The sequence below is a fragment of the Octodon degus genome, unplaced genomic scaffold, assembly GCF_000260255.1.
Source record: "Octodon degus isolate 3935 unplaced genomic scaffold, OctDeg1.0 scaffold00027, whole genome shotgun sequence".
NCBI lineage: Eukaryota > Metazoa > Chordata > Mammalia > Rodentia > Octodontidae > Octodon > Octodon degus.
Genome location: NW_004524603.1, coordinates 15,280,686 through 15,305,923, shown reverse-complemented (window position 1 = coordinate 15,305,923; position 25,238 = coordinate 15,280,686). Strand labels below are relative to the sequence as shown.

The 25,238-nt window shown below is 36.6% G+C and overlaps 1 protein-coding gene across 8 annotated transcripts in view; it reads right to left on the bottom strand.

Moving 5' to 3' along the window:
* Window positions 1-25,238, bottom strand: part of Braf (B-Raf proto-oncogene, serine/threonine kinase) — a 175,666-nt gene that overhangs the window by 52,448 nt on the left and 97,980 nt on the right. For 7 of the 8 annotated variants that reach the window (XM_023712827.1, XM_023712830.1, XM_023712825.1 and 4 more), the window contains 6 exons: window positions 19,961-20,120; window positions 11,451-11,487; window positions 7,557-7,693; window positions 6,581-6,698; window positions 4,319-4,403; window positions 3,265-3,441 (listed from right to left, as the gene is read on the bottom strand). In XM_023712827.1, coding sequence (XP_023568595.1) covers window positions 3,265-3,441; window positions 4,319-4,403; window positions 6,581-6,698; window positions 7,557-7,693; window positions 11,451-11,487; window positions 19,961-20,120 — 714 coding nt within the window. Of the gene's footprint in view, window positions 1-3,264; window positions 3,442-4,318; window positions 4,404-6,580; window positions 6,699-7,556; window positions 7,694-9,867; window positions 9,988-11,450; window positions 11,488-19,960; window positions 20,121-25,238 lie in introns of all 8 variants that reach the window. The other variant, XM_023712831.1, reaches the window with a different exon arrangement.

Below are 25,238 nucleotides of genomic sequence, written 5' to 3'. Positions count from 1 at the left end.
AGTAGGTGCTTTAGACCACTGAGCCATCTCACCAGCCCAGAGAACAGCTTTAGAAACAGGCTCTTTCACCTTAGTCCAATGCCTCCCTATAGTTGGTATTGACAATTTCTGAGTCTTTTGAGGATTTTATGGTATAAATCAGGATGTTTTTCATTTTTCCATTGCCAATGATTGAGTTAGCTGTTTTGGGAGCCATTATCACTCCATCTGCTTTCTGGCTTTTATTATTTATTAAAAAAATTATGACTTGGTACAGGGTATCACTATGCAGGTTGAACTTGTAGTGATCCTCCTGTTTTAGCATTCTCCGCCCTGAGATTACAGGCATGCACCATCATGCCTGGTTCTGGTGGTCAGGCTCAGGCTGGCTGGAGTCAGCATGGTATGCATACTGCAGGATCGAACCCTGGTCCCTGTGCTCGACAGGCTTGCACTTAAGATGGTTGGGCTATCTCCCCGGCCCCATTTTATTTTTGAGACAAGGCCTTGCTATGTAGTTTAGGCTGGCCTTGAACTCATGTTGATCCTCCTGCCTCAGCCCAAGTACTCCAGATTTTAAAATTTTGTTGCATTCTTCCTTTCTTATACCCTCATCCTTACATATTCACACTGTTTTTAAAAAAATTCCTTTATTATAGTTTCAGTAGAACTTCAGGACAGAACAAAAAGATGTCATTTTAACCTGAAACCCACACAGCCATTTTAATAAGAGGATTTTCATTCTGCCAAAGCCTTCAGAAGCTAAAGATGTATCAGTGCATTTTACCAGCTCCATATATCACTATATGAGAAGACCAGACTAGGAAAGGAAATACATACTCTCCGGTTTAATTTAACAGGTAATAAAAAGTAAACTCTGCTGGAGTGCTTAAAACTTATAATTAATGCTTTTTTGTTAAAATCCAGGTTAAGTCTGATGAAATGATAGACACATAGAGGTACGCTCACTGCACAGTGACAGCGTTGCAGTACACAGACTGTAAGGTTGACACTGCTGATCCCAAACTGTATCACCTCTTCTTGGTGATTCCCTAGTCTAAGAGCCTGCCCACTCACTAAGTGTCTTTTTCTGCTGTTTCTTCACAAGCAGTCCTAGCAGTTCACTGTCCTAATCACTGTTTCTAAAACCAAATTTAAAACTATTCTTTAGGGGCCGGGGAGATGACTCAGCAGAATAAGTGCTTCCCTGGCAAGTGTAAGGGCCTGAGTTCAATCCCCGGTTCTGGAAAAAACAAAAACCAAAAACCAACAGAGAAACCCCTATTTTTTGCTGCCTCTGTAGTTATCACAAGCCCCTTTCTCCTGTTATTTTCTTGGCCCATTATTCCTGCCCTTGATGTTTCTCAGTGTTGGTGTGATCTGGTTTTCCTCTACTTTGGAAGGTAGTCCCATCAGTAATATGCAGATTTGTGTAGTCGTGCACCTTTTGCGTTTCACAGGTCCATAATGAATATCTATGTCAGGACAGGTCCCACTGGAGGCACTAGTCATGACACAATGAACATAACAAAGACTCTGCTAGTGGAGAAGATGGGAATAAAGTCAGTCATTCGGGGTGGGTACTGAAAAAAGGGCCGTAGTATAGAAAAAGGGACATGATGGGATGGACACTTGTTACACAAAGTGATTAGAGAAGACTTCTCTTAAAGAAAGGGGGCTATGTGTAGAATAAATATGGGTACTGTAGCTTGAGTATCTCAAACAGAAAGCAATAAGCATGGAGGTGTGAGTAGGGAGAGCACTTGCCCAGCTGAAGGAACACTAGAGACTGGGCTGGGCTGGGGCAGAGAATAAGTGCTATGTCTCTCTGAATGTGTACTGTCTTTGGCATGACTTACTCCTCACAAGATTTTAATATAATCTTAAATTTGAACAGATTCAGATTTAACTTATTTGAAAAGCTGAGATTTAAGTTCAGTAAATAAGTGGAAATATTACCAAATCAGATACTTGCTTAATAAGCATTCCAATTGAACACAGGCTTATAAACAATCTCAATTACAAATACAGCACGTATTGTTTTATTCAGGGAAGATAGTACAGGGGCAAGGTTTAAGAAACAGAGCTGGATTAGAGTTCTGGCTCTATAATTATTTGTTATTAGTGATCTTGAGTCCGAGTTGTTACTATATGCACACCTTTTATTCCAATTTCATAATGTAAATTTCACAATTTCATAGTGGTTATGGGGGAAAGAATACTGGAATCAGAAACCCTGAACTAAACACCTTTGTTGTTACTTATTCAATATGTGGCCTTAAACAAGTCATTTTCAAAAGCCTCAGTGTTTCTTATCCATAAAAAAATCTACTTCATAACATTATAAAATTCAATGACATCATAATCAATGAAAACAACTTGCATACTACAATTTTTCTTTTTTCTTCTTCTTCTTTTTTTTTTTTTTTGGTACTAGGGATTGGACTCAGGGCCATTGCTACATCCTGACTTTTTTATTTAGAGACAACATCTTGCTAAGTCACTAAGATGCCCAGGCTGGATTCCAACTTTCAGTCTTCCTGCCTCAGCCTCAGAATGCTGTGACTACAGGAATACAGTACCGCACATGGCTTAAGATACATATTTTAACACTATTCGTAGAACTTCACAAACTTACATTTTACTGAGTTTGCTTTTCATCAAAATACTTTTGTAACTTAATTTTACCTTTTGATTTACCTATTTATTTGCACTTAGGAGTTATATGCAAAATTTATCTTTCAAGTCAGCTTTCTACTTTTACCTATGTAAACTGTAACATATCTTTTAAATTATATAGCAAAATTCAAAAGACGTAAACAACTCAACTTGAGGTCCTTAAAAAGGATAAGAACTCAGATTTTCAATTTCACTTTAATGACTTTCGCAATAGAAAATAAGCACCAAGGGAAAAAGACTGAAAATTGTAATTAACAATTATTTTATATACTTCAACAACTGACTTCTTAGTGTACACGGGGGCTATTTCCATTTTCTAAGCTTAGCTAAAGTAAGATTACTGCTTAGCTAAGTCACAGATTGCTAAATAATAATTTGCAGTTGTATCTTTGTTATCAAATATTTGATATATCTTGTACGATTTGGTGACTGTACTAGAGAAAGATCACCGTATATTTTAGTATCATATTGCTGTCCATTAGTGGCCTTATATTGCTGAACAGTAATTTAAAATGGAATCTAAAAGAAGTATCACCTGAGGCCTTCAAAATATGCCCACTGGTCTTCCAAAGTACTTTACAAGAGATTTGACACAATTGAACTTACTCCATGCCCTGTGCAGTTTGCCGTGCAATATCTATTAGTTTAATCATCTCAAATTTGGTCTCGATGATGTGGAGATGGTGGTATAAGCTGGAGCCCTCACACCACTGGGTAACAATAGCTAGCTGTGGCTTTGTGGAATAGCCCATGAAGAGTAGGATATTCACATGCCGTGTTTTCCTGTACAAAGAAATGTGACAGTAAATAATAAATGTCAAGAAACTTTAGCAATTCTTCAAAAAGAGAGACAAAGCAATCTACTCTAGTAGAAAGATGCTGTTAGAAAAAGCTATTAAGAAGAATTAAATAAAGCAACAGAAGGATAAATTTAGAAAAGACTTGGAATTATCTAGCCTAGCCTTCTACACTTAGTCAGAATGTTTTTTTAAAAAATTTATCTGACAGGCAACTAAAGGTTGCTTAAATTCTGTCAATGATGGTAAATTCATCACTTGAGAGTGGAATTGCCCCTCACCTCTTAGCTTAAGTGGTTCTAGTACTAGTTTTCTCCTGTGGAAACAGAGTCATTTTCTTCCAATCTCCACAGATGGCTTCCTTACTCTGTTCTTTGAAATGAAACAGGGGAACTCTTCCTTCTTGAATGCAACTACCTTTTCCGAGTTAAATGTTTTGTTCACTATTTTCCTCCTAAGTTATAGTTCCAAGAGTCTCCCCATGTAAATTGTCCTACCCAGGATTTACTGTCATTTGTCAAGGTTCCTCAAGTCCTAGGGGCCACAACTAAACAGAATCCCTAAATGCGCAGTGATACATTTATGATTTTGAGGGTATTACTTCCATAAGAGCTATCATTTTATATGTCCAGAATACTGTAATTCTGTTAATTCAGTCTAGAATTAAGTCTTCCATCAACTGTACCATATAATACTGCATACCACTTAAAAGAATATAGTTAAAAACAAAATATAATTGGACAGTCTACATTTCTCTGTACTTACTCATTTTGAGTAAATCTGTAAAGCTAACAGACTGCTAAAAACCAGAAATAATAACAATAACATCCTTCTCTGGAAAATAGTAACTTGTGTGGGCTCACCTGAGTACTCCTACTTCATTTTTGAAGGCCTGTAACTGCTGAGGTGTGGGTGCTGTCACATTCAACATTTTCACTGCTACATCACCTAAAAGGTAAGTGTCATTCTAAATGTCATTCCAACTTTTAAAATTTAAAACAGAACCATTCTTTTCTTTGCTATTTTCACTAATTATCACAGCCTTAAGTCCATATTATTATTAAATTGCAAATAAATTACACCTTCACTATCAAAGTTGTATTAGTGTTTTAAGGATTAAAAACTAAACTAACAATAACATTCCTATGTTACTATTTCAAAATACCAAACCAAAAAATCGCCAATCTTGTTTTTCTCCTGGAAACTTAGTTTAACCTATTAAACACTCAGAATATTTTCCCAATAATTTAGTAATATTAAATGAGATACATTTATTAACTGCATGTTGCAACTAAAGATAACAGGTCTTCCAATGGAGTTTGAATTAAATAGAAAACCAGAGACTTAATTTTCAGAGTAGTTAACATTTTTTCTTCAAATCTATGTTACTGATGGTGTTTTGGAATAGGAAAATGGCTAAATTATAACTATAATTTAAAGAATGAGTTCACATCAAACATCTGTAACTGTTACACACTGCCAATAGATGTGTAAATTGAAACAATCACTTTGTAACTATGTTGACAGTATCTCTTAAATTGGACATATGCAAATTGTGTGGCCCCACAATTCTCTCCTAGGTATACATCCAGCAAAAAGACACATGTGTTTCTTGAAAGATGCACACTGAAAAGATTCACAGAAGCGTCACTTAGAACAGCACTAAACTAAACGTCCCAATATTGGTGTTATGGTAGACAGAAGCAATCGGGTTATAGTCACACAATGCCACACAGAGAACAAATGATGTCCAATTACAGCCAACAATACAAGTGAATCCTGTACACAATGCTGAAGGAGAGGGGCCAGACTGAAGAGTCCATGCTGTATGATTCATGCTGAGGTCAGGAGGAGGTTACTTTTGGGGGAGGAGGGGCTAAAAGAAGGCATTCTAGAATGCCAGCAATGTTCTGCTCATTAATCACAAATGTATTTACTTTGTGAGATTTTAGGTACTTGTACATTTATATGAGCTTTTTAGTATGTATATTATACTTTATGTATATTTTTAATTTTTCCTAATTATCTAAGTATTCAATTTATTAGCTGTTCCATAATCTGCATATCACCTAAATGTCTATAAACATTTTGAAAGCATAAAGAAAAAACCTCCATTATCATGTCACTCAAAAATGACCACTATTATAATGCTATATATCTACTAGGCTTGTATGTGTATGCAATATGGATACCTATGGATATGTATGAAAGGATAACCGAAAGTGGTATCTACTAAAATTCCCATAGGAATATTTTTACTTTATGTTATATATATTCCTATGCAGCTCAATAATGTGGCGTTTTATACATTTTTTTTTTTTTTTTGGTACCAGGGATTGAGCTCAGGACCCTGCGCTTGCCAGGCAAGTACTCATTCTACTGAGCTATCTCCCTGGCCCCTACATGTTGTTTTATATAATTTAATATACTAAAGATACCCTTCCACTCTAATAAATGTAGATGTTATAGTATTTTATGTTATACATACAGGTACCAACTTATGTGTCCAATTCTCTAGGCTCTTACTTGCTTTCATTTTTCACTAGTAAATTTCTAAAGAATATACTTTCGCACATATCTACTCACTCCTGTCCAATTATTTCTTCAAGGTAGCATCCTACAAATGGAACCAAAGGACATATAACCTGCCCTTGATACACACAGTCATATTCTCTTCCAAAAAGTTTACAGCAATTTATTTTCCTATCACAGCATAATATTCTCAATTCCAAATATGATTAAAAATATTTCTCCATTTGAGAGACAAATGATTTTTATTTTTTGAATTTGACATTCTTTGATGCTGAAACCTGAACAATTTGTTATGTTTACTGACCACTTGTAGTTCTTCCTTTAAGTACATTTCTAATATGTTCACTTGTGCTTATCAACAGAAAAACTTCTACAAAACAAAGACAATTTGGAGGACTACCTAACTAGAAGGATCTTTACCTTTAAAAATTATTACTTTAAAATGAACCCAATTTCTAGCTCCCACAGCAGAAAATATTGCAGGGATCCTTCAACTGATTGAAAGATTAATAATGCAAATCGCAAGTACTTTCTTTGATTCTGTTGAACATATTATCAGTATGGCTTGTGACAATGTCACAGTACATACATACCATGCCACTTTCCTTTGTAGACTGTTCCAAATGATCCGGATCCAATTCTTTGTCCCACTGTAATCTGCCCATCAGGAATCTCCCAATCATCACTTGAATCCCGTCTACCAAGTGTTTTCTTGATAAAAACAGTCCAAAAGTCAAAGTCAAGACAAGCCAAACAAAGAAAGAAAACCTCATCTTTCATATTGAGTTTGTTAACCTATGCCTAAAGGGTGCATAAGTTGAGAAGAGAACAAGGTTTCTTAAAAAAAAAAAAAAGTACACTCTAAAGGCATATTAAAGGTATGTATAAAAATTCAAAACTTAAGGGACTGGGGAGATGACTCAGTAGGATAAGCGCTTGACTGGCAAACTCAAGGATCTGAGTTCAATCCCCGGTTCTGCCAAAAAAAAAAAAAAAAAAAAAAAATTCAAAACTTAAACTTCTGACAAGTCAGTATTAGAATGAAAATAATTTATTAAACAACAAGATTATTTAGTGAATATATACAGAAATGCATATTACTAAAACCAATAAAAAAACCCCAGCTTTTCACCATTTGGAGGACTTTTAGGAGCAAGGTAAGTCCTATATACGTGACTAGTTTTAGCTCAAAATTCCTCAGAATTTAAGTCAACATATTATGATGACAGTTGCCTGCTTTCCTAGTTACTCTCTTCCAGTCAGTGTTAAATTTACTTACACAGATGGTATCATCTGGTCTGTTAAAAAAAAATCAATCCATGCAATTACTTTGGTGGAGATCTACTACTACCTGTCCAACAGGTAGTAGAAAGTTAATTAGAGCTGAGAACAGAAATGAATATGCTTTAAGCAAAATATTATGTCCTCTTAAATTTATTCCATTATGAATAAATTTAATTCGGGACTTTTTCATCACACACAGACATAATATATCTGAAAGGTAACAGTATGTTCTGCCTATGATTTCTGGAAAGAAAAAATTTAGAGGTAAAAAAGATGTATTTTTACCATTCGATTCCTGTCCTCTGAGGATGAAGATGACTTCCTTTCTCGCTGAGGCCCTGGAGATTTTTGTAAGGCTTTCACATTAGTGAGGGAGCCAGGTAATGAGGCAGGTGGGGTGGCAGACAAACCTGTGGTTGATCCTAAATTAGAGAAACAAAAAATGTATTCACTAAGGATGGGCAAGAATATGTACATGCAAACACTGACCTTTGGGAAAGGATAGGCAAAAAAAAAACGGGGGGGGGTGTTTCTAATTAGAACTATATTTAGCTTTCTAATCCATTTAATGACCTCTAATGACAGATACATACTTTGCTGACTGGTGCAAAGTATAGAAAAAAAACTGAAAACAACTAACAGATACTAAAGAATACTCCCAAGTTTCTGTGTCTGTCACTAAAAAAAAAAAGCAAGATCAATTACAAGCTTACATAATAAATAAGGCTTTATTTTACTTCCTTCAGTAGCTAATCAATATTTAAAAAGATGGAAACCCCAAAATAAATAATTTCAAATAATGCCTTAATGTTGAAATTATTGGCAACTAATATTGGCTCTTACACATTAGCAACTAAATTTGAATATAATCTCAAAGTATTAGCTCCACTATTTAAAAGATTAGTGCTTATCGCTTCTCAGCCTTTTGGCTAAGATCAAGTGTAAAAGATTAGTGGTCAGTGGCTCCTGGACTCTTTTTCTATTAACCACACATAGGTTACTTGCTACCTGTACACCAAAGTAAATGTAAGCAAAGCCACACAGGTTTGTTGGGACTATCTTAAAAATCTTTGCTTTTGTAAGGTAAGAAAAGTAAGTCCTACAGCCTTGAAGCCAAGTTACTACAAATTCCAGTATTTTATAAGCCAAATGTGCCTAAAGGGCTTTGGAAGTGGACTCAGTTGGCACGACTGCAAATTTTCTGGTGGGCACATTTCTAAATGCTAACTCTGGCAAACATTCTAGGCTTACATACAGTAGCACCTGGTTTGGAAGGGCTCACAAATAACTCTTAGTGGGGCCTGAGAATAGCTGAGTAGGACTGAGATTTCCAGGAACACTTTCATACACAGAACATCAAGAAACTAAAAAAAAAAAAAAAAAAGAGAGAGAGAGAGATTACTACTGTGTGTGTATACAGATCTTTTATAGAACAAGGATACCAAAGATAATATTTAAGTATTAAATCTGGGTAGAAGTTTCATCAGTACATTATACTAAATTACCTTGTGACATTTCCATGATCTCATATGCAGAAAATGGGTGTCTGAAATGTTTTCAACTAGAATACAATCTGTTTTCTACATGCCACTGATAATTTTCAACATTATAAAGCCTTAGTGCTTATCCGGGATTCACAGTTAGGATCAACTCAGTAACATACTACACTACTAAGTTATATTATATTAGTACTGAATGACTTCCATCCAATTTCTATGGATTTTCTGAGACACAGCTGGGTTGAAAAAGTCAACATTTAAAATATCATTCCCTTGCTCAGAATAATTATCAGTCACTAACGAGCAGCAAGAATTAGTAAATTCTTTAAAACCTGTCCCAATTCTGACTCAAAAATTAAAAAAAAATCAGTTTAACATCTGATTAAATAAAAAGATAAAATGGGAAAGTGAAATTATACTGGTAACTTTTCCCTTGTCTTTGGGCATGACTGAAATTATAAATTCTCAAAATTTCTGAAATATCCTGAATGGCTAAAATATATTGCAAATTTTTAAACAATTTCCTATTTAAAATTTTTTTTAATTTCCTATTTTTGATATAAAATCTATACATCTCATAACAGGGAAAAAGCCAATCAATCAAACAAATAAAAAAAATTTTGCTGATAAAATCTCTTTAAAAAAAAAGCCAAAAGCCAACTAAAAATATTCTAATAGGGGTTTCTGTTTAATTTTTTTGCTTAAAAGTTACGAAAACTGCCAACAAATATTAAATCAACAATGTTAGCACTAAAATGGATAAAACTAGCAGAATCCTGATTGCAGACTCTTCCCCCACGCCTTATGCCCTCCCACTGAGGTGAAGAAGTTATGTTATAAGGTAACAAAAAACAAGATGGAAATCTTGCTCAGAACTTTCTTGCTTTTAAAGTTTATGACAGACAGCACACAGAAAGCTTGCAGTAGTGAGGATGTGTGAGAAGCACATTCAGAGCATTCCAGCCAGGCCAAGCAGCAATTTAGTACGGAAAACTCTCACACTTACAAACACACGCTGTGAGGGTGAGGCACAAACAGCATCTGTAGTTTATGTTTAGTTTGCTTTGGGTGAAAACAAGAAAGAAGAGCCCAACTACCTCTGAACACTGGGCCAGGCTCAAAATCAAACACTATTTCACTGGGGACAGAATGAAGGAGGGGACTGGGAGTCCGGGAGTGGTATTTCCGAAGACAGCGCATCAGCTGGTTCAAGGGGGCTGTTAGAAGAGAAAGAGAGGGGCAGGCAAACACAGGAAGACAGACACACAGAAGAAATGAAAGAAGTCACGGGGAATAAATAAGATGAACTGAAGCCTGCTTCACAAAATAATTCTGGTCATTTTAAAAAACTGCTAATTTTCATAAAATTCTAAGGATTTTTTTTTTTAAAGTGACTCATAAAAAGGACAAGAAATGCCACTTGATTTTAGTTACTTAGCAGGCTGTCTTTATGACAAAGTTAACTCTATGATGCTAACATGATGGCAACATTTAAATGCTGGATGTACTGGGCAAAATTATCAAAAGCCACAGCTATAAAGACATACAAAAATCAAACTGGCAGCAACATTAATTGGTGGGTTCATGGAATAACAAACAGAAGAAACCCTTTCTATAACTAAGTCCTCTAGTAGTTAAACACTAAGTCCAGAGCATACAATGCAGGCTTAGTCATTTTGGTAGCTTCACACTTGCACAGAAATATAACAAAAGGTTATACAAGGTTTGCTCAATGTGAGTATCTGGAATGTGGGTTTGGATATTTTGAAAAAACAGAAGGTCACAGTGAAGAGACCAGCTCTACGCATGATACACAGTTTTCTTACAGGTCTTCCTTATCAGGCAGAAGACAGCTGAGAAGGGAGGCATGAAAGACTTCTGTCAAGAAAATGCTAAGATAGGGTCAAACACAATCTCTTAGAAAACACTATATAGGGAAAATTCTTAGAAAAAGTATTTTCATAAGCAGTTTGTCTTTGTTTACAGTGAATGCTAAATGAAAATTCTGTAAGAAATCTTAATTCAATGTCTGATTTGTTCATTTTGTTCACTAAACAAGAAGGGAACTGAATTTTTTTACTATGGGTTCATGCTATAAAATATATATTGCATACATTTCCAAGAATGATTTTGCTAAGTTTCATCTGATTCTAAGCTCAATCTGTAAGTATCACTGGAGGCCTCCATAGCAAACTTAAGAACTCCAGCTTTGGAGGTGGTAGAAATTTTAAAAGGTGGGTAAAATAATTAAGGACCTTTAATTAGCATAGTATTTTAAAATTGTAGACTGTATATTTAAGATTTTATTTCTCTCATTTTCTTTTTGTTTGAGACAGGCTCTTGCTATGCAGTCCAGGCTGGCCTTATACTCACTCTGTAGCCCAGGCTGGCCTCAAACTTAGCGGTCCTCTTGCCTCAGCCTCCTGAGTACTGAGATCACAGGCTTGCGACACCACACCCACCTTCCACAGCTATCCCCATTTCTGCACTTATGAATTAGTTAACATTTTATTAGCAATAAATGGCAAATACTATAGAAAAAAATTTAGATTTTTCTCTACACATTTTTCTCTGTGTCTGTTTCATGAAAGAAGCAAGTATAAAGGAGATAAGCAGCAAAGCAATTGCAATTTTCCTTGAGTTAAAAAAAAAACAAACCACAACTGAAATCACTACTTACCTCCATCATTACGAAACCCTTGGTCTCTAATCAAATCCTACAAATAAATGGTAAAGAATATTTATTCAAAGTGTACACAGTAAGAGAGCAATACTGAATTTTTCACTACATATTATACTGCATTTCTTTGCAAAACAAAGAATATGAAATTAGCTAGTGTATATGATAAAAACTAAATTTTGAGCTGAGTATGGCAGTGCATATCTATAATCCCAGCACTCGGGAGACTGAGGCATGCAGACTATTGTGAGGTCAGTCTGCACTTCATAGTGAGTCCAAAGCCAGACTGAACCACATCGTGAGATCTTGTCTCAAACAAACAAATTATGAAATACTTGGCAGTCTAACTCTATTCTGAAAGGATCATTCATTAGTTTCCATCAAATACTGAAAACCATTTCAGGCCATTCAAAATCAATGGCTTTAGCAGTCCTTAAAAGAAAATCTTACTGGTACACTGTTCCTTATTATGCCAAAGATGTTTGAAATGCAGTGAGATAGTGAGGTTAAGCTTAATAGTCTAAATCGTTTGATAATAACAATAAGCTTGTCTTCTGGATGGTTAACAACCTAAGTTTGCAGACCAAAATTAGAGAAAAAGGAGGGCTACAAGGAAAGCCAACATTTTGGCCCTAACCTTCTAAGGTCAATTAAGACTCAGGACATATGAGAACTTGTACTGTGACGTCATGTACCTCGGTAGTGTCCCAAATTTTCTGATCAAGAAGATTATGGGGCCAAAGAGGAAAGTGATCGATGACGTAGAGTGGGCCTAAGGAGAGTCACATGGGGAGAAGACACTCTCTCAGGCTTTCACAGAGAGCACACTGGCCAAGCAATGGCCGTGACTCATCCACATGGCTTCACTGACAAAGGTTCTACAATCTGAGGTACAGGATCTCAGGATAAATCCTGAGGGGATTTCATTGACCTTCTCAGACCAAAAAGCTACAACTCTTATTGTACAGGTCCTGCTTTACCTTGGTCTTATCCATCCAGTAGAAAAGTATGAAGACGAAATATATGATGTAATAGCCATGTTGTTATGTTGAGCTGTGGGGGACTCAGGTCAATAATTTCTGACATTGCCAGTTAAACAGAAGACCCAATGCTATTATGGTCTACTGGACTCTTTTAGAATATTTTGCTGAGTTTACACACCTATAATATTCAATAACGGAACTTAGAAAAAATAGAGTATATAGAAGAATGTTCATTTTGTATCTGTGTATTCAAAGTGGTTGGGATAGATATATAGTTGCATTCTCTTAATGAATAGAATGATTTGTTCTAATGGTGTTTGTAAATAGGATCTCAAGTCCGCATCTTGTATAGCAATTAACCACTAAGAAGAATATATGCAGTGTGTTATTTGTTGAAACTACTTCTGATTTGATTTGAAACTGTCTCATTGCTGTTTATCAATAAAATTTTTGAAAAAAAAAAAAGAAAATCTTACTGGTACATACTAGGAGATATAAAAATGTTCATCACCTTTCATTCTGTAATTCCACTTCTAAGAATTTTTCTTAAGGAAATAATTCAGAAGAAAAAAATGATATGCACATAGATGTTTAGTGCAACATTATCCATCATACTAAAAAATAAGAACTGTCTATTATAGGCTTTTTGAGATAATATGGTTAAGTCATGGTATATCAATTTAATCAAGTATTATGCAATTACCAAAACAATTCTGAAAGCTAAATCATGAAACATGTTTATAATAGAATTTAAAAAATTACAAAATTAAAAGTACACTGAATACCATCACAAAAATATGACCGCAGAGGGACACACTAATTAAAATAGCTCAAATAAGGACTCTGTTAAAATGTCTTAAATATTAAAATATAGCTTTCTACAACAGTGTTATAGTGGAGGAGACTCTCTTGGTAATACAGTTGGGATTTGGATAAGCAGAACTTGGATGGGTTTGTTTACTTCATTTGAATGTGTGGGATTGAATGGCCCCAAATGTCTCTAGGCTCTCTGCAAACTGTGCTTTTTTTTTGTCTTTCAGAGAGAGTTTTACTATGCAGTTCAGCCTGGCCTTGAACTCACTTTGTAGTCCAGGCTGGCCTTGAACTTACAGTGATTTTCCTTCCTCAGTCTTCTGAGTACTGGGATTATAGGTGTGTGCCACCACCCTCGGACAAACAGGTAACTTTTTCTTTACTGACTAAAATAAAGAGTGTATTTCTTACAGGTGTATTTCTACCACATTCAATGTATTACATACAGTCGGCCACATGTCTTATAGCATCAATATATACTCATATAACTTTAAATGAAGTGGTAGGGGTTAGTGGTTGTGTGACTACCAATAAGTATAAAATCCTTTCTGTGGTTGTAATTTCATTATAAAAAACCCAGCATAATCTACAATCTCACTGGAAGTGAAATGTACATGTGAAAATTAAATATTTATTAAGACTATTTTAAGATGTCAGTTTGTTGTGATGTTACTGCTAAGTGGTATTGTTAAGATTTTTCTTTTTTTAAATTTATTTGGAACAGGGTCTTACTACACAGCTTGGACTCCTAGTGATCCTCCTGTATTCAGCCTCCCCAGTACTGGCATTGTAGGCATGTGCCACCATGCCTGGACTCAGCGCGCCTGGGGAGTGGGGCTGGCATGGCATGTGGTATGGTATGGTGATAAGTTTTTTAATTGCATCTGTGGGTATGATGGTGCATCCCTGTAATCCTAGCACTGAAGGCAGAGGCAGGACTGCTGGGAGTCTGAGGCCAACTTGGGCTACCTAGTGAGTCCAGGCCAGCCTGTATCAAGACCCTAACAACAACAACAACAACAACAACAACAACAACAACAACAACAACAAAATAAATAAATTTTGTTTTGTTTTTGTTTTTTCGCGGAACAGGGGATTGAACTCAGGCCCTTGCGCTTGCCAGGGAAGCACTTACTCCACTAAGCCATCTCCCCTGCCCCCTATTATATATATAATTGCTATCTATTATAAGTACAGAATTTGGTCATTAATGAAGCAAAAAAAAAAAAAAAATTGGGTTTGAAGAATAGATAGGACTTTAGAAATGCAGATGACCCAGAAGAGAAAGGTTATACTTATTTTTGCTACTCCAGATCTGAAACTCACATCAACCATGGATTGACCAAACTTGGCTTTCTCTACTGTTACAAGGTATTGCTGGTGCCAATATGAACTTACATTTTAATGTCAGATGTGTTCTTAAAGCTTCTTCTTCTTTTTTTTTTTTTTTTGTATTTCAGGGAAGGGTCTACAGTGTGTTCAGGGTCTCACTACTAGATGAGACTCATAGTGATTCACCTGTTTATAGTCTCCCAAAAACTGAGATTACAGGCAAGGGCCACCATACCCAGTCTCAACTGCAGTCTCAGCGTGCTCCAGGGGTGGGACCAGCAGGGCAGGCCTGGGGATCTAACCCCTGGCCCCTGTGCCTGCTTACAGGTGTTTTAATCTACTATTTGGCTGGACTAAAGCTTTTTTTTGCAGAACTAGAGACTGAATTCAGACCTTTGCGCTTCCTAGGGAAGCACTTATTCTACTGAGCCATCTCCCTGGACCAAAATAGGAGCTCTTCTTTATTTATTTATTTTTTTCTTTTGGCAGAACTGGGGCTTGAACTCAGGCCCTTGTGCTTGCCAGGGAAGCGCTTATTCTACTGAGCCATCTCCCCAGCCCTCCAAAGCTTCTCAATAATCTTTTTACTTGTTCTACATTAAAACTATAGCCTAACATTTCAAAATTGGCTATTTCAAACTCTCTCCTACTTTCTTGTATTCTCTTATATCCTTTCTGTTTAGCATGATAGAGATAACAAAAACTTTCAGTCCTGTCTATAAATATTTATACAGGAGCTGGGGAGATAGTTCAGTGGTCTAAGCGCCTGCCTGGCAAGCGCAAGGTACAGAGTTTGATCCCTGGTACCACAGGCCATGCTGGCTCTGAAACTGGGTGTGGTGGTACGCGCCTGTATCCCAGAGCTGGGAAGGCTGAGATAAGAGGATCACTATGAGTCTGAGCTGCATAGTGAGACCCTGTGCCAAAAAAGTTATAAATATTTATACAGTAGTACTAGTTATAATTTCTGTATTAACTGCAATTTTTATTCTATGCCAGCTGCAAAAAGCATTTCAAGCCATTATAGGAGGCAAACAGCATCAGTTTTGGGGTTAAGTAATTTGCCCCCAAACATCATACAATATGCAGAGTTAAGTCCACCTCTTATTTTGGAACATCATATCCAAGTTCAAAGAATTTTACTACACTAATTATTCTCTATTTGAAACATTTTAAAAATTATTATTTGAGAGTCTCGCTATGCAGATCTTCAGACTCATAGTGTCTTCAGCCTCGCCAGTGCTGGGATTACAGGCATACTCCACCATGCCTGGTTTTGGGGCTGGTACACCCAAGATTCTGGGGCTGGCATGGTACACAATACTGGGGAATGAACTTGTGCTTGCCAAACAGGTACTTATTAGACTACCGAGCTATCTCCCTAGCCCTAGTCTCTTATTATCTTCAACTTGTCTTCACTGGCTTCTTCCTCTCTAGTTACAAATATCCTAAAGTCTTTTATGTTAACAACAACTGCTCATCAACCCTGCATCAAGCTACAGGTCTTCTGTTAGTTCTTTTACTGCAAAGCTTCTATCCTCTTTCCTTGCCTGATTTCCTCTTACCTAAAACAGCCCTCCTTTTTTCCTTCCCTCCCCCTTTTTGTGGTGGTATTAGGGGTAGAATTCAGGGACTTATGAATGTTAGACAAGTACTCTCTCATGGGAGCTATCCTCCAGCCCCAAAGCAACATTTTAATTGCCAGAATCAATGGTCATTTCAGTCTTAATGATGTGACATCAACTATCAGTCTTCTTGAAGCCCCTTTTCTCCCTCTGACCACCAAAACACTACTTTGTCTTTGCTATGTAGAGCTAGATTTAAGAAGAACCCATAAGGGTGACAGAGAATAATAATCTCAACTGGTAATGCTCATCACATTGCATTTTCTTACCTCTTTTCAATTTACATTTATTGAATAATATCATTTATATCCATGGCCTTAGCTGACACAAATATGCTAATCTGCTTATAAATCTTTCATTGAAGGTTCTTAAGTTCAATTGCTGCTGGGCTTTTAAAACTGAAGTCCCTTAGGCCGGGGAGATAGCTCAGTGGCTTAAGCGTCTGCCTGGCAAACGTAAGGTTCTGAGTTCAATCCCTGGTGCTACAAAAACAAACAAACCCAAGCCAAAATAACAACGACAAAAACCTAAACCTGAAGTCCCATAGATATCTTAAAAGATCGTATTTCCAAAATAAAAATTAGTATTTATTTTATTTTTTTAAGTTAGTATTTCTGTTTAAATAAACCCAGTTTAGATGTAAAAGCCAGGCATCTATGAACCAGAAACCTGGGCATAAGAGTCTACTCCTCTTTCATCACCTCTCACTACTACTGCACAGCATCATGGGTAACCAAAAGAAAGAAAAGCTAGGTTCAAATCACAGACACCCATTTTAATCATTCATCACTATGTGGGTTGGCGTACATTTCTTAACCTCTGTAAATATAATTTATTCTTTCTTTTTTTTGGGTATTTTTTAGGTAAGGGTCTACAGGGTGTTCAGGGACTTGTAGTGATCTGCCTGTTTACAGCCTCCCAAGAGTTGGGATTACAGGCAAGTGCCACCACGCCCAGTCTCAACTGCCATCTCAGTGTGCCCTCGGGGTGGGGCCTGCATGGCAGGCCAGGGGATTGAGCAGGGGATCGGCAAGGGGATTGAACCCCTGGCCCCTGCACCTGCTTGCAGGTGCTTTAATCTACTGAGCTATTTGGCCGGCCTTTATAAATATAATTTTCTTTTTCCTTTTTTTGGTGGAACCAGGGATTGAACTCAGGCCCTTGTTCTTGCCAGGGAAGGACTTATTCCACTGAGCCATCTCCCCAGCCCTAAATGTAATTTTCTTAACGGCAAAATAAAGATAATAGCACTTAACCTGAGTTTTTTTCCCCCCTTAAATAGCTGTTTATTGGCAGTGGGCTGGAAGGAGTGCTGGAGTTAGTGTACACAGACAACCGTATTAAAGCACTTAGCATACATAGTACCTGGCACACAATAAGCACTCATAAATAGTAGTCACCTTTAGGATTCCTAAGGGTTTTACCACTAATTCATTAATTTATTATCTCCTCTTTTCAACTCACCAATTCTCTCACCACCAATGCTTACTACAGCTTAAACCTTTATCTTCTATTATACAGAATTCTGAAAAATGCCTTTGGATGTAGTACCCTTTTGACTTAGCCTCTAAGCTAGCACTAAAGATTTTTTTAAAATACAGAGCTGACCTCTTATGTGCAGGTGTTTCAAACTCCCTACTCTACTTTAGAGACTTTAGAATACACAAAGCTTTGTAGCCTGGACTCTAGCTAGTTTCATCTTTCATTCACCAACCTTCTTCTGAACCCCAAACTCCTACAGTATCAACTATCAATTATATCCACGTAAAGTCACTTCCATGCCTTTGTACCATTTCCTTAACAGATACCTTTCCTTCCTAATTCCCTACCTAGTGTATAAACAGTCCTACTCATTCACCTTTTGCAATCAGGTTTAATATTATACCCTCTGCAATGTATTCTTAGATCCAACCAAGCTAAATTACTCCCTTTTCTAAGCTATCATTCTATTTTTTTGTTTGGTATCAGTAATCAAACTTAGGACCTGCCACTTGCTAGGTAGGCACTGTGCCACTGAGCTATATCCCTGGCCCACGCCATTCTATTTTTTTTTTTTATTTATTTGTGTGTGTGTGTGTGTGTGTGTGTGTGGCCAGCTCAGCCCACCAGGGGGCGGGTTTGGCTGGCATGTGGTGCTGGGGGATTGAAACACGGTCCCTGTGTTTGCTAAGCTTGTTCTAAGTAGGTGCTTTAGGCCACTGAGCCATCTCACCAGCCCCGCCATTCTATTTTTGAGATAATTTATTTATGTATCTGATCTAACCACTAAACTTTGACTTCCTAAAGGGGAGGATTATGTGCTAATTCATCCTTAATTTATAATTGTGAGCTCAGTGTAAAAAATCTTTTTGGTGTGATAATGAGTGACTGAACATAAATAAAATGCTAAAGTTTAAAGGCTGTCTTATTATAAATGGCAAGTCACAACGTTTTGGAACAAGGGACTAGATGATGTTAAAGATTTTGTTAAGAAATTATCTTGGCAGGGGCTGGGGAGATAGCTCAGTAGAATAAGCACTCGCCTGGCAAGCATAATGGCCTGAGTTCAATTCTCGGTTCTGCCCAAAAAAAAAAAAAAGGAAAAAAAAAAAAGAAATTATCTTGGCAATAGCACAAAGAATGGAAATAGAAGTCAATGGTGAGAAATCCACTTAGGAGATACACATAAGTAGTTTAAATGAGGAAATGTGGGCCTAAAGGTATAAGTGATATTTTTACAGTTGAGAGAAAAAAGAAAATAGTTAAAAAGGTGTTACCTTTGAAAGTAAAGATGAAGGTTACAATTCAGCATGTAGTAGACTTAACCTAAAAATATGGTCTGAGTTCTTAGTATTCCCTTTTTTTTTTTTGAGTTCTTAGTATTTCACAGTCTCTTTATTTCTGCATTTTTCTACCTTTTTATTCCTTTATATTTGAAGAATCCTACTACTCAAGGAAAACTGGTACCAGGAAAAATCATCTTTCTCAAAGGGTAAGCTTCACAGGAAAACAATGAGAAGAAAGTCTAATTTTGGAATTTATGTTGAAAATAAAATTTATAATAAAACTTTTCTTTTATATTTCATGACATTTAAGTTATAGCTTCAACCACATGCTAAATCTTAACATGGAATCTAAATCTTAACATAGAATCATGCTTTTGTTGGCTATAATGCCAAGCTTATAAACTACAAACTGAAATTCTTAATTTCATATTGATCTTTGATAACAGCACATCATAACAAATTTTAGAGAACTTCCTGGTTACCTCGTAGGCCTCCATCAATTCTTTAGATATTTAAATCACTTTCATTGTACAGAGGTGTTATAAGAAAAAGGTGAAATAACTCAGTAATTGGGCACAGTGAAGTATTTATCAGCAAGTATTATAGCCTTTAATAATCTAAGATTCATATAAATCCTATTATTTGAAATAACTATGAGGGGCCCGCGAGTTAGCTCAATGGTCTAAAGCAACTGCTTAGGCAAGTTTAGGCAGCCACAGGAGACTGCAGTTCGATCCCGGGTACCACATGGAGCGCTAGAGCCCCCCCTCAGGGTGGGCTGAGTCGGGCAAAAAAAAAGAAATAACTATGATGAAGAAAACTTGGCACTTATTTCTATCCTGTATTGTAATTGTAGTGGGAAAGAAAAATAAAATACAAAATAAATAAAAGAAAGAAAGAAAGAAAGAAAGAAAGAAAGAAAGAAAGAAAGAAAGAAAAAAAGAAAGAAAAACACCTGGCTATTTTTAGTTGTAACCAGGCCAGATACTTACATCAATATTGACGGGTTCTATCGTGTTTATATGCACATTGGGAGCAGAAGAGGACCGGTCTCGCTGCCCAAATTGATTCCGATGATCTTCATCTGCTGGTCGGAAAGGCTGTGGAATTGGAATGGATTTTGAAGGAGATGGGCTGGTGAGAATTGGGGGCCTGGAAAAATCAAGTCATTGAAGGGTAAGATTCAGAGAAACTATAGACACAGAGATAGTTTTATTTAAAAGTGGAAGATACCAAGGTTTTCTTGCTTATAATATAAAAATATTCAAAGTAAGGCAATGGAATTCTAGCAGCAATGGCTATATAAAAAGCATCACTTTAATAAACTAACAAACCTACAATCACTCCCACCAAAGTGGCTTTGCTCAAGCAGAGCCTGCAGGGACTATCAGTGATAAGAACCCTGACTGCTACCCAGAAAAGTCCAGGGAATCTCTGTATACACAAGCCTAGAAACTACCTATGGCTAGCCAGCTGAAGATACTCTAATCCTTTAAAATATATACAATGATCTTGGTAGAGACTAATTGAAGAAAACGAGCTTTTTACTTTTTTCTAACTTAGTCATTTTTTTTTTTGTCATTTCTTGATATCTGAAATTTCTAGAATACAAGTTGTAAGTATTTTGAGAGTAGACCTATGTGTTTAGGACCTAAAAGATGTTCTGACTGGTTTACATCAGAATTGAATGAGAATGCTGAACAATATAGATCATTTTCAAATTTAGACGACCTTTATATTGCTAAAATCTTTTACATTACGAAACTTGTTCCATGCTCAATTACTGATAACAGAAACACAAGAAAATCATATCCCAAACACTAAAGCAAATACTTTCAAAAACTGTCTTTCAATCTAATACCAAAGTAGGACACAGGGTGACCTGTTTTGGTACTGCAGATAAGTAACAGAGACTATATTATCTCACTGGCCTTAAAGAATGTGACACAGAAAACCTAAAGGTTTTTTTTCTTTTTTTTTTTCATTTTCTGTATTTGATATACAGTCTTACTACGCAACTCTGACTCAGAGTGATCCTCCTGTTTTCAGCCTCCCTAGTGCTGGGTTACAGGCGTGTGCCACCACACCCTGATTCAGCAGCCTAGTGAACCCTGGTCCCTGTGCTTGCCAAACCAGGTGCTTATTTCACTGAGGTATCCTGCTGGCCCTCGAAAACCTCAACTTTTAAGAATAGATTGTAACCATCTACAAGGAGTCTTAAGCTCCTTAGCAAGATATCCTTGGCGGCAAGGTAGTATCACTAGGTCCATGAGGTATACTTATCATGCTGAACTCTATCAGGGACAAAAAATACCTCAGCATTTACAAGCTCTTTTTATATACTGATTATCATTCCACCTCATTTTATGCAAACTCCCTAACAAGTCAGTTTTATTTAGTAGTTATTAGGCCAGAAAGACAATGCTGAGCAAATAAAAAGGTTTTTGTGAGGCGCAAGGATTTGGATAGCAATGGTAAGAATATATAGTAGAAAAGGGAATGGATGAAAAGTATGAAGAGCAAAGGAAGTTGTTCAACAGTCACAAAAAGTCACTGTATAACACATGTCAACACAACCTGAACTAAATACCAGTTCATAGTTTTACTTCTCTGCATACATTAAGGATGGGGGAAGAAATACTGACTGTAGGTATTTATTTAACTACATGAATCCATTTAGAATTGACATGCAAATAAGAAAATGTAAGTACTATAAAACTGTATCAGCCAAATTAGAGTTTTAGGTAACTGGTCTTTGGCATAATTAACATGAAGTTTCACCCCTTATTTTCTTTTTTTGAGACAGGGTCTCCTGTGTTGCTCAGGCTGGCCTTGAGTTCACTATGTAGCTTAGGCTGACACAGTGATCCTCCTACCTCACAGCCTCCTTAGTGCTGGGATTACAGGGGTGTGCCAGTGTACCCAGAAGTTTCCTGGTTACTGAGCAAATTTTATGTTCTGATAGAGCTGCCTTTATTCTTGGCTTTAGGTATTCAAATATATACCCTTTGCTAAGGAATTCTAGGTGAGGACAAAATATGTTTTGGAAAGTACACTGGCTGCTAAACTACTTACAAGGCTGGTGTTAGGATTTAGGGAAACAGCAGTTTAAATCAATTTTAAAACTGAACTTTTTTTGGGGGGGGTACTGGGACTCAAACTTAGGAACCTGCACTTGCCAGAAAGGCACTTACACCACTGAACTATCTCCCCAGTGGTTAAGGCTTTTTTTTTTTTTTTTTTTCCAAACTGGAAAAGGTCTGAATGGACTAGAACTATACAGAACAGTCTAATAATGATTCATCTGGTGCAGGCAGAAGTGGCAGTAAGTTACGCCTCAGGATTATGACAGAAACAGCATGTGGAACTACGTATGCTAGAGAAGTTGATCCAGGAGCAAGAAAATGCAGCTGGGTATGGTGATGCACGCCTGTAATCCCAGCACTTGGGAGGCTGAGACAGGAGGATTGTGATGAGTTCAAGACCAGCCTGGGCTACAAAGTGAGCTCAAGGCCAGCCTAAACTGCATAGCAAGACTCGTCTCAAAAAAAAAAAAAAAAAAAAAAAAAAAAAGGCTGGGGAGACAGCTCAATGGCATAAACACCTTCTTGGCAAGTGCAAGGTCCTCAGTTCCATTCCCCAGTATCATAAAAAACAAAACAAAAAAACCCAGAAAGCCAAAAACAAGAAAATATCTTAATGTGATAAACCTCATTATCATAGTTAAAGAAATGGATATACAGTTCTAGAAAAAGAAGTTTTTGCTTATTATACACAATCAGAGACTAATACTGCCTGGTGGAAAAGGTATGGCTTGATCTACAATGTCAATTTATCTAGAAGTAAGGGCAAGCATAATAATTTTGGAGACTGGGCATGGTGGTGGGCATGGAGGTGCAGGCCTATAATCCTAGCACTTGAGGCTGAGGCAGAAAAAGTGCCATGAATCTGAGACCAGCCTGGGCTCCACAGTGAATGCAAAGCCGCCTGAACTACACAGTGAGAACCAATAAAATAAAATAAAATAAAATAAAATAAAATAAAATAAAATAAAATAAAATAAAATAAAATTTAATTTGGAGAACTCTAGAGTTATCAGCACTCCAGTGTATTAAATATATGAGTCATGTCCTAATTCCATGCTTAACAAAAGCAGTCTTCTAATTATAACGTGCTTTCCCATCACTATTTTCCAAAACGAGTGGGTGCTGATCCACCTAACTATAAGACATCTGGCTTACACAACAGGTACGTTTCTCAATGAAATCAATTACCTGGTATTTTGATCTAGTCTGTTTTGATTTGGCTTAATGCAAATTTACTTAATGTCTAATTCTCATCATTTCTGGGAACTAATAATATTGAGTTTCCACACTGAGAAATCTTTACCTAGATTAAGATAATTTATACTGTACAAACTAAGTTGACAGTCAGCCAACTGAGTCCCTCCACAAGGCACATTTTTAAGAATGCTGGGCAAGTGTCTTTAAAGGAGTACCAAGTTAAAAATAAAAAGAATCTTTAATACTCTTCAGTAAATTACCATTAATTTAGATCTCACTTGTAAGCCAGAATATTTGAAACTTTTGAGGCACAGTGACTACTTTTGTTTAGTGACATGCAAACTTTAAATGACTTGCTCTAAATGCATTCTAAAGCATTTTTAAAAAGTAAAAAAGGAAGTTATCTCTTACTTCATATTCAAAACCAGCATTATATTACATGTCCAAAGGTTACAACCATTAGAGTATTTATACCATGATGAATAGAATTTTTATCAGGACTAGCAATAAAATACAAAAAAGTTTTGATACTGAATATGATTGATTCTGTGTGTCTCTCTTTGTTACAGGAGATTGAACCTAGGGCTTTTAAACCAAACTACATCCTTAATCAATTTTAATTTGCATTGTATTGCACTGTACTGTATTGTATTGTGTTTTGTTTTTTTTGAGTTTTTTTTTCTTTTCAAAGTTTTATTGATAAACATATAGCAATGAGACAGTTTCAAATCAAATCGAAAGTACAGTTTCAACAAATAATACACTGCATACATTCTTCTCAGTGGTTAATTACTGTACAAGATGCAGACTTGTGATCCTACTTACAAACACCATTAGAAAAAATCATTCTATTCATTAAGAGAATGCAACTATATATCTATCCCAACCACTTTGAATACACAGATACAAAATGGACATTCATAGTTATACCCCAATTTTTTTTAAGTTCCGTTGTTGAATATTATAGGTGTGTAAACTCAGCAAAATATTCTAAAAGAGTACAGAAGCCCATAATATCATTGGGTCTTCTGTTTAACTGGCAATGTCAGAAATTATTGACCTGAGTCCCCCACAGCTCAACATAACAATGTATTGTGTTTTGATGAGGCCTTGCTAAATTGCCAAGGCAGCACTTGAACTTGTGACCTTCCTGCTACAGCCTGGGATTACAGGCATGTACCACTAAGCTTGGCTTAATCATGATTGATTTCTATTATTACAGAGATAAACACATACATTAAGACATGAAAGCATCAGGAAAGCCAGAGATGGTGGCACATGCCTGTATTCCCAGCACTCGGGAGGCTGAGGCAGGAGGACTGTTGTGAGTTCGAGGCCAGCCTAGGCTACACGAGGCCAGGCTGAACTACATAGAAAAACATTGTCTCAAAAACTCAACCCAACCCAGAACCACCCAAAAAATAAACCATTAGGAAAATGACTTATGAAGGTTGCAATATCTTTCTTATTTGTCTAAGACTACAATCTAGTTTAGATTTGACTAAAACTCATGGCAAATGGTTTCTTAGGGTAATATTTCTTCACTGGAAGGTACATCCTACATTGCAGCCACTTTACACTCTCAGAGAGGTCAAGATAATTTCATCATGGTGTTCTATAACTCTGCTCACAGAATTGGGACCTGCCATTAGAAATATGGGCTGTGGTCTGCAGAGTGTATCGGGAGAAAATGTTATAGCTAAAAGATTAAAAACCAAAACAAACATAGCAACATTTTTGACTATATAGAAACACAGCTGCACACAACTAATGATAGTGCTATCAAGAACAAAATGACCAGCAGAGGAGATAACTGTTATACCCTGACAAAAGAACAGAGTAGTTACATTTTTGTGTTTGGTATAGGTTCTTACTATGCAGCTTGGACTCCTAGTGATCCTCCTGCTTTCAGCCTCCCCAGTGCTGGGATTATAGGTGTGTGCCACCACGCCCAGTTTTGGTGGCCAACTTGGCATGCCTGGGGGGG